Source organism: Takifugu flavidus, chromosome 12, assembly GCF_003711565.1.
Source record: "Takifugu flavidus isolate HTHZ2018 chromosome 12, ASM371156v2, whole genome shotgun sequence".
Lineage (NCBI taxonomy): Eukaryota > Metazoa > Chordata > Actinopteri > Tetraodontiformes > Tetraodontidae > Takifugu > Takifugu flavidus.
The window spans coordinates 5,373,370-5,390,150 of NC_079531.1; the positions used below are offsets into that span (position 1 = coordinate 5,373,370).

Sequence of the window (16,781 nt, forward strand, 5' to 3'; positions counted from 1 at the left end):
TCATTAGTTCCGTGCCCCCATTTTAGGGCATTAAAAACCCTTTTATTTACACCCTCAGGACAGCAGGTGAACCACACCTGGAATGTGACCTTGACTCCCAGTTAACTCCGTTCCCTCTCCTCCACAGGGCTTGGCTTTTTCTATCTGTTTTAAGTCATCCAATGCAGACCTCGGCACAACACCAGTGTATCACTGGGGAGTCGTGTTGGGAAACAAAGTGAGGGAAAGGAGGAGAGGCAGCGCAGTACCATATGTGGGCGAGAAACATGTTCTCATAAAAGCTGTTTTTCTTTTGTTTCAGCTGTGTAGCCCCACCTAAATGAGGACAGGGAGCGAGGGAGCTCACTGGACAGGAGAGGTAGATGGGGGATTCAAAGAAGAATTGGGCATAATGCGCTCTGGGCAGTCCCCAAACCAGCTGTTTTCCATTCGGTGGGAGTCCAAGCTGTGAAATGTAGCAGGGCTGGGATAGAAAGAGCTCAGGAAAAGCAGTGAAGATGAGGAGAAGCCTGTAAAGCGTGGCGTGAGAGAGAATGTGTGGACGTGGAGGCGATGATTCGTTCGTGACCTCTTGCTTTACTTTCACACACTGTATTAAAACATAATTACAGCAAAAATACAAAAACACCTGCTGCTTCAGTACGAACATAAACAGAGATTAACGCACCTCCCGGGGTCTTTCGTTAGCGTTGACAGGACAGGAACTGGAGGGGCGTGTGTGTCTCCATCCGACAGAGTTTAAATGGGTCAGCTCTCATCCTTCTCATGTCCTCTCGAGATGTCTTCCACGCTGGACAAGCGTTATCCACATTTTAACATTTTACCAAGATATTTTTCAATTCTGGGGGAAAGCTCCGGAATGTTAAACAGAATGTGTGCGCTGAGGTCAGGGGGAGGGGGGCCGACAGTTGGTGGGGTGAGCTGTCACTGTCCCCACACGTCACTGGGCTGAATCTGGACACCAGCAGAGTGACACCAGTCACTCCTTGGCTATTTATTACGTGATGCGTTCAGGGTCCAGGGAGCTCACCTGCTGTAGCTCAGCTTCAGCAGTCAGGTGTGTGATGTCTGGGTTGCCAACGATTAGATTCACATTAATATTGTTCAGCATTTTCCAAATGTCTACTTTCTCCTCGCATCAGCAGCTCGCGTCACTTTTTTGGGGGCGAAGAACAGTTTTTCCACCTTTTAAAAAAAAGCGCATTTGTGCTTTGTGCTGACTTCTAATCATCTCTTATCGCTCCTAATTCATTAACGACGTGCAATCCATCATCTAGTCTGACCTTTTCTATGTTTCCACATTAAATAAATGAATAAATAAGCTGACATTATAGCCTGATTGAGTGATATACTAAACATTACTAAGTCACGTTTATCACTGCAACATGACCGAGACGCCGGGCTGAATAAACTGGAGCTTTGGAGGAGAGCGTGAAACCATGAATAACGTGTTTCACCCCCTGTTCAAATGGCAGAAGTTGTTCCGCGTCCTTCATTACAGCGGGCGAATACGGCGAGCTCCTGAATGTTGACGATTTACAGCACCTGAGAGGAGAAATGCTAATTTGTTCAATGTCAGGAGGGATTTCATATTAAACATCTGGAAGGCGGCTTCCAGCATCCTGGTGATAATAAGGAAACTTTAGGACTCTGCATCTGTGTGTGTGTGTGTGTGTGTGTGTGTGTGTGTGTGTGTGTTGCTGGTTTTCCTCCTGTTGACAGAATAATGGATCTGTTCATTGTTGCATGCGGACTGTGTGTGATGTATGAGATTCATTTGAAATTCTCTGTCTTAAATGAGGCACTCACTTGTCTCCATATGGGCGAGTGCGGACTTAAAGGCAAATGGATCATAGCAAAGTTGTGCTTTTTTGTGGTCTTGCTCGCTGCTAAATGGTCTTGATCGTGGTATTTTGTGTCACTCTTTCTTTTCATTGAACGCTAGTCTCGCATCAGGCGCAATAAATGTCTCAAAAATGTGAATAGTTGGAGGCTTTAGGGTGAAAATGAATCATTTTGGTGATCATTTTTGTTTTCTTGAACAACATATATTACATTTTATAATAATCTGTGTTTTGTGACTCTGTGGCAAAGTGCTGGGCACGATAGATCAGAAAAAAAAAACAGTCCTTGAGATTTTGTTATGCAATTTATTTTATTGCCAAGTAGATTTTGAGTATAGCAACAAACAGAGGGGGGAAATTGACACAATTCACATTGGCTTTTAAAAATAAAAGCCTTATCAACATGATTTAATCAGGACACCATAATTAAATGAAATTTTAAAAAAAGAAACGGTTTAAAATTTACATAAAAATGAACTATAAAACATTTTTGACATGCAATAAATACATTCATTTCACTAAAGCAAAAGAAAGATCAATATTGACAGGAAATGCAGATAGAGAGAGAAAAAAAATACTGTTTGGTTTCATGTATTGCTTTCAGTATTGTGATATCAACCACAGAATACTGGACGTTGCTGGTGTTTCTTGAACGCTGCTTCATGCTCAGTGGCGTAAAAATAAGTAAACAAACCATCGAATCACTGAAAATATGCACTGCCCTGTACGTGTCCCCTCACGTGAACCACCTCCGAACCTCACGGTCTTCATCAAACCACCGCGTCTGCCTCCTGTGTGTGTGTTTGTGTGTGTGTGCAAGTTTGGCACGAGTTTCAGCAAAGCGTTGGGCTGAAGCCGTCAGCGGGATCTTTTTTTTTTCATTTCTTTAATAATGGCTTTCCCTACGAGAAGTGACACTCCAAACAGAGCGAGGCAGGCTAATTAAATCTGACCTAATCTGGAGGCGCAATCTGCCATCCAGCTGTGTGTGCGTGCGTGTACATGTGTGTGTGTGTGTGTGGGTGTCTACGCGAGGGTGTGTGCATCAGAGACTTTCACTCTTCCAAATTCCTGCTTGTTTTCCTCCCGCTTGTCTTTGAGTTCACACCCCTGCAGCCGATATTTGCAAATTGCAGCTAAAAGGCTTCGACTCACAAACGTTTAGTCTGCTTTATATGCCTTCGGAGCAGAGACGGCGAGACGGATCCAAGCAGACGGAGACGACACGAGCAGCCAGAAACCCCTTCCCCATCTAACTACAAAGGGCCTCCTGTAGAGCAGCTGCTGATTGGGCGATAATTGTTGGGCCTGGAAAAGGGATGATGCCTCTTACGGGCACGCTGACACACGTATTTACATGGGGAAATAAAACCTGCCGCAATTCAACCACAAAGAGGGGGAAACATTTCCTAAAAGGTGGAAATGAGACACAACGCAGCGAGGAATAAAAGGCACGTCGAAGCCGTCGGCCGGGCTGTGACACTCGCGGCGTTTCTCCCCCCAGTTCTGCTTCTTCTCCTCTCAGCTAGTTTCTCTTTCTTGTTCTTTCCACCTCAGTGCATGACTTGGCCGGCGCGGCCCAGGCTCGGCTCAGTTGTGCAATTTCATACATGTTTACTTTGCTGGCATCTCTCTGAGCATATTTTCCCCGCTTCAACATTTCCCCTGACATTATTCTGCATTTCCTCCACTCTGATATGCCGCGTTTCATCTCCCCTTTGTGAGGGCGGAATGTCGGGACGCCGCGGGCCCCCCCGCCGTCCATGTTTTAAGGTGTGCCACGGGGTTCAGTTTTGGAAATCGATCAGAGATGGAAGAAAAAGAAAGTAGCGAACCGCGTAAACATTTAGACAACTGTCTTCTGCAGCATGAAAAGCAGCTGGAAGTAAGTGGATCGCGGGGGTGGAGGGGGGCGAGGGAGGGGGGAGGCCGCAGGGGCGGCGGGTCAGCGGTTTGCATCGAGTGTGAGAAGGGACAGGGAGAGAGGTGAGTTGGGAAACAGCGCAGGAGTGGGGAGGACGGATCCTTTGATTTCTAGAGGATCATAAACGTAATAAAAACACAATACAATGATTTTTCCAGAAAAGTGCAATTCGGTGGGGGGGGGGGGGGGGGGGGCAGCTGCTTGTCATAAAAACTCTAAAACTGTAAATCTCTGGCGCTGCACTGAGAGAAAGGCACTGAGGAGGGACAGAATTCCGGATTACTAATTCAATTATTGCTAAGTCATCAGCCCTGGGTGCAGAAAAGGCACATTTGTAGAGCGACTGGAGAGGCAGGTCTGAACGGTTCGCTGGTGGAGATTATTTGAGGCTAGCTTACATTTCACGAGCTCTCGTAAAAAACAAAATATGTACACTGGACAGTTGTGGCGTGTCAGCCTTGTGCTTTCCGGATAAACCACGTGGATAATGGCTTTCGCAGCGAGGCAGATGCAGAGAGCGACGAAGCGACCTGCAGAAAAACGCAAAGACGGCGGTGGGTTTTTCTGTTTTCGAGCGTCTGCTAAGTGCTTCAGTCATCCTGGCGCACGTCGCAAAACACAATAAATGTCAACCATCGGAATGACTGTAGATCAGGAACCTTCAGGCTGTCAGGGGGTCAAAGGTGATCCCGGCCCCTGCAGCTGCTGGTGGAAAGCTTAAAGGTGTACGCCTGGTTTTTATTTATTTCTTTTTTAAATGCTTCAACTCTTTGGAAATGATCAAGATCATTTTTTCTACCTCTGTTTTGTTAGTGTTATAAAATTTATGGCCTTTACTGTAATAACATTCGAAAGGGATGAAAAGGACTAAAAAAGATAAAGTGCTCATATAAATGCTAATACAATTTTTTCGTCTGCACTATTTTAATTTTTGGATTTTTTTTAGGGGGGGTTAAAAAATGCTGACATCATCACCAATTGTGCTAATTGAACGCCATTTTTTTTCTCCCTGTAATTTTTTTTTTTTTTTAAAGTTCAGAAAAAAAAAGATTTAATTTCAGGTAAAACGTCCCTTCGCCACCACACTGAGCTTTTTTCTTTTTTTTTTAAATTCACAAAGAGCCCAAGGGGGAAGGAAAAGAGAAGATACAGCGTGTGTGTTTTCTGAATGGAGGGTTTCAGAAGTACGGACATGCTTTCTTGCAGAGACAATGGCTCGGGTCCACCCCGCTGCGTTCTCCCTGCTCCTCGCCCTCCCCGTTCGCCATCTCTCTATCTCCCCCTGAGCAGAAACACACGGCACATCCTGCTCGAAACAACACCCCCAGCCAAAAGTTCACTTCCTGCGCCCCGGCTCCTCTCCTTCGCACCGACCCTATTCCCAAGACGTGCCATGACAGCCCACCTTACAATGAAGCGGCCCTGGGACGCTCCAGCGGCTCCAGGAGCGGTTAAAACATCCCGCTGACCTCCACTCTGTCTGACACTCTCAAGCTGGAAGCCGTTTTTAAACCGTGCACGCACAGAACGCTTCTGCCGCTATCTTTGCTCTTCCCTCCTGCTCAGATTCAGAGTGACAGTGAAAACACTTGTGAAAACATGCGCGTGTTGTTTTAATGATGGGGCAGGGAAGAGGAGATTTTTATTTGAGCTCGTCGGAGGGAGCGAAGGGCTCCGAAATTCCCACGGCCGACATCCGTCCGTTCTTGCTCTTTAAACACGTACGCGCATCTGCTTGCAGCCCATAATCTCTCCTCGAAGCTTAGCAACGGTGCCGAAAACTTGAAGCGACTCGAAACTTCTGCCTCACCCCACCCCCACTGTTTAAAATTCACCTAAGGAGAAAACAACCTTCTAGCGGCTGAAACCGAGCGCCGACGCCATGTTTGCCGAAGCCGGTGGTTGAGGAGTGCACAGGTGAACAGCCAGATAAGATGCTACCAAAACGGCTTTGCCTTGGGTTATAGTAACGACATTGGTCAGAGCATCACAAGCCTCTTGGAGGACATCACAATAGATAACGTATACCGCGTAGTAAAAAATAAAAAAGAAAGAAAGAAAGGGAAGCAATTAATATCACGTTATTTCTCCATCATACAACTGTAACAAGAGATATATAAACACAGAAAAACCACAGGTTTAACAAGACAAACTTGTCCTGGCAATACAAAAAAGTGTGTGTAGGTGAGTGCATGTATGTGTGTGTGTGTTGGCATTGTTATTCAAAGTTTTAGTAAAGCTTAGCATCCCCACGCTGGGTTCAGTCCTGAGGTAAGCACCTGTTTCACGTGCGCCGTTGAAAAGTTTTTCGATTAAGTAAAGAAAAGTGACGCGGTTGATATGACTGTATGCTACAGAAAGGAAGCCCTTGAGTTACGCTTTTAAAAGGAAGATCCCAAAAGTCAGGCACATATTTGTCGTATTTTTAAGTCGGTGACTATCACAGTGTATTTATGGCTTCAGTCTTCACATTCACCCACTGAGGTTGGCGTTGGCACTATAGTGGTCAGAGCATTAAAGACCAGTAAAAGTGGTTAAAGGGACAAAAATAAAAATAAAGAAAGGTCAGCTTTTTCTGAACAAACACTGAAATGCAAAAAAATGTGCCGTTTACCCACAACCTTTAAGTGCTCTTTTGTTTTTAAGCTGCTGGTCAGCCAACACAGAAATCTGTCTCTTTTTTTTCCCCCCGAGGAAGTCTGGGATTTCAGTTGCTCTCTTTTCTGAATTTTCTCACAATAAAATCAAATAGAATTTTAATTGGCGGGCTGCTAAGGGAGTGCTGGCACGCGTGAGATGGGACATTGTGCCTGCGAGTGGTCTAACTTGTCTTAGAGAAAGTGAGATCTGAAAGGGGATTAGCGAGGCGCAGCAGCTGGGAGCGTGCAGCTCGCCCTCTGGCTTCCAGGGAAGAGCCGCAAACCCCTTCTTATGTTCATATCTCTGACAGATTAGCAGCTCACTGCGTGGGGGCGTGAGTGCTGAACATGGGGCTCGCTTTGGCTTGATAGCGCTAACGTGGAGCGCAGACGGCTAACGCGCAGAGGTCAGACGAGGGGGGTCGGACGCGGAGACACAACGCAGCAGAATTAATCACAGCGCAGCTACGTGCAGAATTCCCTCTTCACACTAAATGACAGATTTCTGTGTCGTTGCTCCTGACCTGAGCTCCTCTGCTCAGCCAAATCCACCATTGTAAATATTACACAACGTTAGCGGCAACACCCAAAAGCTTTTTGCCACTTGCGAGATGAAGCTACGCTCATCGCGGACAGAAATTAGTGTGTCATCGGTTGGATATTTACAATCGGGTCCCAGTTGTGAGATCACAGGGCTGCGTTCACTGCGTCGCAATAACAGGGGAGGAAGTTTTAGCTCAAGAGTGGTTAGCTAGATTAAGCTACAATTACTGTCACATCATATAAGCCTTCACACAAATTGGCAGGGGAGGGGTCTACTCTGAAACACAAAAAGAGACTTCACCAGACATTCTGCAGCGATTCTTCATATCATTCAGTAATTTCTTTGCAACTTTGAAGCATTAATAGCATTTGGAGAAGCTGGAGGGCGAGATTCATCAATTATCCAGTACCCCAAAAGCAGAAATAAAACAACAATGGTTTTTTTTTTTTTTTAAAAACTCCTCCCCTTACTTTCACTCCAGAAGACTTGGCTAATACATCTGCTGAATGTCCCTCTTGGGTCTGGACTAAAACCCAGAATCTTGTCCTTGTGTGCTTTTTTTTGTACACATCTGTGCACAGGTTTGGGGTCAGATTGCAAAGTTTCCTTGCAACAGTTGCTCTTTGGGTTTCACCATAACACAAAAATAAATAAAACAAATTTGATTTGGTTTTCAATTTGTCACTTTGGCTCAACGACTGTACTTTTTTTGCATACCCGGTCCATAAATACTATAGTTCTTCGAGCGAGTGTCCCTTGGTCACAGAATAACACAGAGCTCCTTTATGAAGGAGAACTTTAAGATACACTGAATGCATAGAAAAAGGCACTTACAGTCTACACACTTTGGTGTGCGTCAACAGACCAAATCCCATTTTTGGTCTGAGTCCGAGGTGCAGAGGAGATACTGGTTTGAGGTGAGCCCCTTTTAAATACTGCAAGCTGTGTGTGTATTGATGACTGCTGTTCATGCCGGATAGGAGGCCTTAGCTGGGGGAGTAGCGGTCGATGGTGTGGCCTTCAGCCAGAGCCTGTGGCGGTGGGGGCAGGGGGTGCCCCATGATCTCCATCTTGTCGTGGGTGAGGCCCAGGTGTTCAGAGGCCAGTTTGGAAAGTGGATAGAGGCTTTCTATGGCTTTCGCGTCCGCCACCAGTTGCTGCTGGGCTTGGATGAGGAGCTCGTTGGCCTTCTCCTGCTTCAGGCCCAGGTGCTCCGCTGTGTATTTACTCAGGGGGTAGATGCCCTCGGCAAAGTCCAGCTTCAGCTTGCCGTCCGAGGTCAGGCCCCCTCCGCTCCCTCCGCTGCTGTGCATCTTCATGTGGCTGATGAGGTTGCGTTGCTGGGCGAACTTTCCTCCGCACACCTGACACTCATACGGCTTCTCTCCCGAGTGGATGCGCATGTGCTCGGTGAGGCGGTACTGCCGGGTGAAGCGCATGCCGCAGGAGTCGCAGGCGAAGGGTTTGAGGCCGAGGTGGCTGCGCATGTGGCGCGTCATGGTGCCGCGCTGCGTGAACTTCTTGCCGCAGATGCTGCAGGGGTACGGCCGGGTCAGCCAGTGGGTCTTTTCGTGCTGACGCAGAGTGGCCGGATCTTTGTAGGATTTGTCGCAGGAAGAACAGCGGTAGGGTCGGATCATCTCCCCGATGCCGCCGGAATTCAGCTCCTCCCTGGACTTGGTCTCCAGGTGGGACAGGCTGTTCAAGCTGCTGCTGCTGTTCAGGCCCCCGTAACCGTTCGTGTTGCTGCTGGTGTTTTTGCCGCCGTTGTTGTTGCCGTTTCCGATCTCCCCACCCGAGTTGCTGTACAGCTCCTCTTCCGTGTGCGTCTCCACGTGTGCATTGAGCTGCTCTGAACTGGGGAAGCCTTTGTCACAGGGAATGCAGACATACAGATTGTCTCCGAAGCTCTCGGGCTCATAGGGCATGTGGAACCTCCCCATCGATCCAGGAGGGGAAGGGCGCCCTTCGCTGCTGCCTGTCTCCTCTGTCCCGGACCCGCTTTTGTCGTCCACACCTTCGCTCTCCTCCCCGGGCTTGTGGTGGTTATTATGTTGGTCGCCATTTTCACCTCCTTCTTCCTCCTCGTCCTCATCGTCGTCCTCAGCTGGGTAGGAGAGCGGCTCGTGCTTCACCCAGCGGTAAATCTCTTTGCCCACGTTGCCACCCTCTGTGGGCGTGTCAGGGCTCGCGGGGCACGGGTAACGATCTGTACCCTGGGAGCCTGAGCGGTGCAGATGGGGCAGGTGTGGGCCAAGAGGCTGATTGAGATGTGGAAAAGGGGGAGGGGTGAGAGCACTCGCCTGGTCGCTGGACTCCATTTTCTCTGAATGAAAGACCCTCCCATTTGTCCCCTGCAGCGGACTGGTACGGTCACTCAGGGTACCGTCGCGCTCCTCATCATTGTGGGCGTTTGCCAGATGGGAGAGAGAGGAGCTGTGCTGCGTCTGAGAGTTGGGGCTCTTCTTCGAGAGATCAAGGCCATAGTTGGGGGAGCGGTTTCTCTCAGAGAGGGTGGGCCGCCCCAGCTGGGCGGCCAGAGCTGGCTGCAGGGACGGAAACACCTGAGAGCCCTGGGTGGATGTGGGAGCGTACAGCTCCCCTGCGTGGAGGGCCAGTCGATGGGGAACCAGCTCCTCGAGCGGTGGTGCTCGGTTTGTGTGGCTGTTCAGAATTCCACCTGGAGGGCAAGGCTGGATGACGGGAGTAGAGACCCTGCATCTGCCGACTGCTAAACCCATACTGGTGGGTCCCAACTTTGGGTATGGCAGAAAAGCGGGACTTTGGCGTGGAGGGTATTTGCAATTTCTTTTCAACTTCTTTTTGCACAAAGCCACTAAATCAAGTAGCTGAAGGTAGCTGGCCGCCGCCAAGACGGCTCCGAGATTGGGCTCAGTGGGAGAGGTGGGGTCTCCGTCGCTCAGGCGGCCTGTGTAGATGTAGTCCAAAATGACCCGGAAGATCCCCGGACTGACCATTTCATGGTCGAGGTTGATGAGATTGTCGTGGACCACCAGAGATTTCAAGTAGAGGCTGCTGGCAGCCAGAATGTTCTTATGAGCTCTGAAGAGGGCGTTCTGGACCACAATGATAACGTCACACAGGAAACCCTTGGTCCTCTGGCTGTTGAGCTGCAGGAGGAGATCCCTAGCGTGACTTGGAACTTCCATGGCACCCAGCATCGTCTTCAATCTGCCACCTACAACAACAGACATCTGTCAAACGGCGTGTGGCAGCCAGCTTTTCAGCGCACAAATCCAAGAAATTCGAAAATGACACACAAAAACAGCTTTAAATGATATACGTTTGTTGTAAAAATCAAATAAACGAATCTTTAATGAGGGGAAAAAAGGCTAAATTAAACAGCTGATTAAATTTGCCCTGATTTCACTCTGATGTGCTAGTTTCCTTTTATTAGAACAAACACAAATAGCACATCTTGATCAATCTGACACATGGGAAGTGCAGCTGGTTACTCAATAAGTGAACTTTTGCTAAAGGTGAGGGGTCACAGTGGTTTTCTCATTATCAGAAGCTGGGCTCATTCACTTCCTCCAGCCCGAGCTGAGGAGGCCTGAATTTAGAGAAGAGGTGACGGGCGATTTCTAAGTACTGTCTTCCTGATAAAGTACGCTCGAAGGCGCCCTGGTGTGCAGACGTTTAAACAAGCCGCTGGACGAATGTATCACGAGCGTGATGAACCGCAGGTATAAACCTGTGGGAGGAGAACACATCCTAAAAGAGGTCGCTCTTTCAGTTCCCCCCCTTTTTCCTGCCCGGTCATATAAGGAACACTGGGAAGAGACTGAGAATCAGGCCTACGCGGTTTGGTGCGTTGGGTTGAAATGCCTTCCGGGGATCCAAACCCATTCCGAACCTCACCCACGCTGCAATATTAACACTAATTGTTTCATCAAGTCTAATATAAACTATGTCGGCTGCATGCCTGAAGCGCCACGTATTGTTCAACCAGTGGCATCTGGGGATAGTTTACTTGCAAGATTAAATGTCTCAAAACGTCCCTAAGGGCTTACTCATAGTGATGGGAAACAAGCAACTAAATAAATATCTTGTCATCCATCTGATCATGCTCTTCCTGACACCATTCCGTTCACTTCTTGTTTATTTCATCGGGCCCGAGGACGGGGCGCGAGAAAAAGGGAAGCGCGAGTCTAATTTTTAAAAAGAAAATACCTTGAGAAATATTTTCAAGGAAATGTGGGGAATTCTAAATTTCAAAAAAAAAAAAAAAAGAAGAAGAGAGCAGTGACGTTGCAGCCCTGCAGGCAGCACTAAAGCCTGGATGAAAAGAGGTGTCTATGTCAGACTCAGTGGCGTTTACGCTCCATCACGTCCCCAGTTGTCATTTAAAGTCTTTCCACTTCTGGCTTCTCTCTGGCTTTGATTACCGAACGCTCACATTTTACGATAAATCTCAACATCGGTCAGATCAAACATGTTTGGATATTAGTGCGCCGTGAGCCAAGCGGTTTCCACACGTTGTTCGACTCTTGCAGACGCTCCATTCCACGAGGCTGCGCCCGGCCTGCTGATTCTCTGTGTGTCTGAAAGCGTGCACACGCACGCACGCACGCACGCACACACGCACACACCTTCTCTGGATTTTGTCCACACGTGATTGCAAATTGCAATTATTGGTGTAGCATTAAACCCTGATTTAGGCTCTTAGACGCAAAGGAATAAAATTAAATATAGCAGGGGGGAAAAAACAAAATGCTCTCGCAGGGTTCAGCCTCTGTGCACCTGCAACAAAGCGCGCACGCTTACATAGAAAAAACAACAAAACCAAAAAAAAACAGCGAGTGTGTTTCGCCCTTTGAGTTTCCCACGTAGGCGAGTCTGTCGCTGCGACTAGAGGAATTGAGAAGTTAACTTGGACTATAAAAAGAGAGGAGATGTGATCAAAAGAGTAAATCTGGACAGCAGATCAGCGCGCGGCCGCACAGGCATTAAGAGGAGCCTGCTGCGCTAATGCAAACACAACCAAAGACCGCGTTACGGTTTGATTTGCTGTTTCGCGTGAAGTCACTTTTGCAGGCTGCACAGTCAGCAGGGAAACAGTCAGACCAGTCCTTCTTTTGAAAGGCCTTTTTTATGATCAACAACACGCTAATGGTCATGTTTGCTGCCTTCTTCGCACTGGCGTTGCTTTTGAAGCATATTTTCCTACCAAAGTGAAGCACAGAGCATTTGTACCATTTCTCTTTAACGACCCGGAGGTCAGACCGTTCACCAATGTTCACATTCAGCAAGGAAATGCTGCAGCGGCGTCAGTTGACATGCATGAAAAGGTATTTTGCCGTCACTTCAGATAACCTTTCTCTCTCTTTTTCAATTTAATTTCAGTATTTGTGACATCCAAGCAGTGGCTGAACATGGACACTTTTATATCCCAGTAAGCAGAAGTAAACCATGAAGCACTAACAGATCAATAAATCAGGGCAGCATGCAATTTCTTGTGGGCATGTTTAAAAATAACTGGCACTTAATGAGGCATTTTAGACACACAGCAGCTTAGTTTGGGCTCAAAATGAGTCCAATTAAAGCAAAGATTTTAAGATAAAACGTTTACTGAAACAGGTTTTTGTTTGTTTGTTTTTTACCTCTATCAGAACTCCAGTAGATATTCCTCTGCAGGTCCTATGGTGACCTTTACGCTCTTCTAAAAACGCAGCATTTGGATATTTCTGGTCGCCATGAGACGTTCGCCTCGCGTTTTTCACACTTTTTGCAGCGTCAAGTTGCCGTTAAATGTCGTGGAGAGGAGGAGGGTGACGGGATCTCAACTGTTTCACTTTTCACTCACTGTTACAGTAAACGGAACGTTTTCGTTTGAAAAAAAAAACAAAAAAACATAGGCATAATCGAGACCCCCCCCCCCAGCAAAAAAAAAAATACGGCAGGAAGTAGACATTTCCACCCCAGTCGGTGTATAGGTGGGTCAGACAGCTGTCAACAGAAGCATCTCTGGCGTAAATTTGAAAACCGTACTCTCAAATCCCCTCAAATAATCCTGGAACTCATCCTCTTTTTACCCAGTTTGGGTTATTAGGCCTGTACGCGCCCCATTGCGCACGATGAAAGCTCAAGTTTAGATTTCAAACCTAATATTTGTTTTACTGGATTAGGTTGAAACCTGAAAGGAGACTAAAAACTGTCCGGCATGAGTGGAGGAAAGTGCGTAAAAAAGATTCAATGTGATAAAGGAAAGAAGCGTGATCACGCTCGGATTAAGGCGGCTTTTGAAAACACACTTTTGGAGCTAAAACGCTCGCGGTAGCATCAAATGCAGGGAAGGGTCCCGCACGCACAAACCAACCTAAAGTCATTCCAATCGATTTAAATGAAATGGGAACGTGGCTGCGCGGAGCCTCCCAGCCGATACCAGGTTCACCCCGAAACGGTTCAAAATGCAGCGAAATGCGGACACGATCGTGCGCACGCTCGCCGTGTTTCGCGGATAAACCCAGAAATGTCACCATCCCCGTTAGTTCGCAGCCTCCTGGCTCTTACCTGCATACCCGATGTCTTCTGCCATCCGATCTAAGTCTCCCTTAATGATCATCTCGGCAGTCTCCAGAAGTCATATCTGACGCTTCACTTTTGAACTGCCAGCCTCCAAAAAACCATGCCAGTTTTCCGTGCGCGTCTGCCAGCGCTTTTTTTATGATTATTAATTGATATGAATTTCTTGTCGCTCCTTCGGTCCGTCCTCCCACCCACTTTCCTCCCTCTCCCTCTCTTTCTCTGCCCCTCTGCCCCTCCTCTCCGTCCTTTTTCTCATCCCCTCCTATGAAAAAAAAAATACGTGCTTAGAGCTGCATCAGTTTCCTCTTATTTTTTCTTTTCGTTTTTTCTATTTTCCTCCCCAACTAATTTCCTTAGCTATTTTTGAGTCAGACCAATAACGCGCACCGGGATGATAATGCAGCCTCTATGCGCCATAAGTGTTTTAGCGCCCCGTGTGATGTCAGTCTATAATAAAACTAAAAGGTAACATCGAGGGCAGGAACTTTAAGTGACCTCGACATGAAATTCTCAACACATCGTCTTAAAGAGACATGCAGCCGCTGTATACATGTAGGTACACAGGCGCGGTGCGCGTTCGTGTCTGGGGAAACTTGGGGGGGAAAAAGGTTTAATGCTGAAAATCCGCAAAGACTGAAATTAGAGAGTCTTAAAAAATGAAAAATATACAGATATTAGTTGAATAAATCCAGAATTGTTGATGCTATTGGTGGATTTTTAGAAATTGGGACCGTAGTTCTCCTTAACATCTTCACTTAGGGGCTACAATTAGCTAAGTGGAGGTCACGTAAACCACTTTAACAGCCCTCACACACACACACACACACACACACACACACACACACACACCAGTACACCTGCTGTGCCTGAAGAAAGGGAAAATTTTGCAATGGGAAATGCAAAAAACACAGCAAACAAGAACTATTTTATGATTATAACAACGCTCCCAGCATTTTATTTATTTATTTTTTGCATTTTTTAAACTCTTTTTTTTTTCCATTATCCGCCGTGTTTCACACGTTTTGTCTCTCAAAGTCGCGGTCAGACACCTATCAAAATGAAAGCTCAAAAGCCAATTTTCCCCCCGCTTTAATGCTCAGATTATCAATTATTATTAGTTTATCAAATTTTACGTTAAAACTCGAAAGCTCTTAAAACGTTTAATCTGTCGATGCCTTTTAATATCAAACAATGATTGATGAACGCAAGTTTTATAGCCGCTGGGAGCCGATGTGTGCCAGAGGAGCTTTTTTTTCCTTTTTTTATCGGATGCGTCCATGTGATCCAGATGTTTGTAGTCTGTCACTGAGAGCCGCATCAGTTCAAACTGAACACCCACTCGAAGCTGAAGGAAACGCATGTGCTGCACTAAAAAGCTGCTAAAGGATGTCATGCGCGCCTTTCCGCGGTGTCAACAGGCTCACCTCGGACTCATGTCTGGTGCTCACGGCGCACGTCTGCTCTCCTCTCCTCTCCGTCAGTCCCACACCAGGAGCTCCGCGCGTAGCTCCAGCTCCCGTTCTCCCTGTCACCCACCAGAATAGCCCGTATATGCGTTTGATGAGACGGCTGACACTTCACATTGTGCCGGGGTCCGCTCGCTCCGATCCCGCCGGTGGAGAGTTTACGCGCACAGCGACACCCAACGGCGCGCACCGCGGCAGCGGGTCACAGTGGGCTCATCAGGGGGGGAAATGATGCTGATAAGATGGAAATTGGAGGGGGAAAGTTAAATAATTGAGACCTTTTTATAATATGTTTACCACGACGTTTTAAAACAAATATGTATATATATATCATCCAGGTTTATTTGAATTATTTTTAATTATGGCCCTTTTTTTAGAGCGAATGTTCCTTTAAAAAATCAAATTATTCAGAGTAGTCTTCAACCTTAAAGAGAGGATATTCAGTTACAGATGACATTTGTATTTTACAAAGCAGCAAAATATAGTGAGAATGTTGAGAACATTTGCAGAAACTGCGGCCAATGTTTATGAGAGGTTCCTCCTCGAGAGGTGAAGGCCAAGATGTTTTGTGCGTGAAGCAAAACTGAGAGTCAAATGAAGCAAACAAACACACCCCGCAGAGGACACAAATTAATCTAATAAGGGCTGAGTGACACTGGAGGAGTAAATATTAATAGTGTTGTTTGTACCGAAGTATATATTGTTTGCAATGACGCAGAAAAATACTTGATCACCAACATGACATCAAAACAATACAACGTCTCCAAACTTTCCATTCGTTGCAGAACTTGTTGCTCCAATCGCGACGCACTCGTCTTTGTTATTTATTCAGCAGGAAGAGCCCGTTTTGCATTCTTACAATATGTCTCTTCAAATATTTCCAGAGTCATCCCTGGGCCTTCGAAACGGCGCAGATTGAAATCAATCAAAGTAATTATTTCTCCATCGCCGAGGTCACGATATAGACAATGGACGCGGTCCAACGAACACAGTGCGCAGCAGGCTTGGGTGTTTGTTTTGATCACAACAGCAGCTGTCATTCTCATAAAGCGTCCACGCTCTTTTCCTCTTTAAATCACCAGCGTCTGAGGCGCAGGGCCCTTGTTCGCTGCAGAGGTCCGAGCGGGCCCGGGACCGCGGTGGGCGGCATTGTCTGCGACTTCCAGGTTCCGCCGATGAACTGGCGATAACCTCGGTGACAGAGATAGGCAGCGCAGTGCGGGGGGGAGGATAGGTCGTGTCGAGGAAGTGAGAGGATGTTTCGATTCAGGTTCCAAAATAGTTTTATTCCACGTTTTTAAATTTGCGTGCCAGGTGGAGGAGGGGGAAAAAAGCCTCCAGCCCATGACTGGTTCTGGTTCTGGGAGTCATGAAACGGGATTTAGCTCATTTAAAGTATCACATTCAAATGTGTGTCACAGTTTCTGAGCTGTTGTGTAGATTGTAGTTTATGTTCCCCTGCAAAGGGACTTTGAAGCAGAAGAAAGAAGCGTTTTCCTGCATCAGCAGTGATTTCTATCAGGGAAAATGATTCATTCAGTTGACAGCAGCTTTTCTTTCAGTCCTGGTGCTGAGCTGGGTGGAAAACGTGCTTCATTAATGTACAATTGGGCATCCAAGTTAGTTTGAGGGGTTCAAAAAAAGGAGATAGAGAAAAACAAAACAATGGAAGGCAGAGTGACTGGATTTCAGTCTGGTTCTGCGTCTTTGGGTACAGCTGCATGCAGACTTTATCTGACTAATCAATCAGCCTCCGGGGCCTCGTGCAGGACATTTAACTTCAGCCTGTCAAAATATAATTTAACACACCATAAT

The 16,781-nt window shown here is 46.9% G+C and overlaps 1 protein-coding gene across 3 annotated transcripts; it reads right to left on the reverse strand.

Moving 5' to 3' along the window:
* Positions 1-2,130: 2,130 nt before the first annotated feature.
* On the reverse strand, positions 2,131-15,093 carry hic1 (hypermethylated in cancer 1). 3 transcript variants are annotated; one of them, XM_057049424.1, is made up of 2 exons: positions 14,925-15,093; positions 2,131-10,150 (listed from the first exon to the last, which is right to left on the reverse strand). In XM_057049424.1, exon 2 carries the CDS (start codon positions 10,131-10,133, stop codon positions 7,938-7,940), a length of 2,196 nt encoding a protein of 731 aa, XP_056905404.1. In that variant the 5' UTR covers positions 10,134-10,150; positions 14,925-15,093; the 3' UTR covers positions 2,131-7,937. The 3 variants fall into 3 exon arrangements, with proteins under 3 accessions (XP_056905404.1, XP_056905403.1, XP_056905405.1); XM_057049423.1 differs by lacking the exon at positions 14,925-15,093 and adding an exon at positions 13,486-13,680; XM_057049425.1 differs by lacking the exon at positions 14,925-15,093 and adding an exon at positions 12,576-12,827.
* Between the last annotated feature and the right edge of the window lie 1,688 nt (positions 15,094-16,781).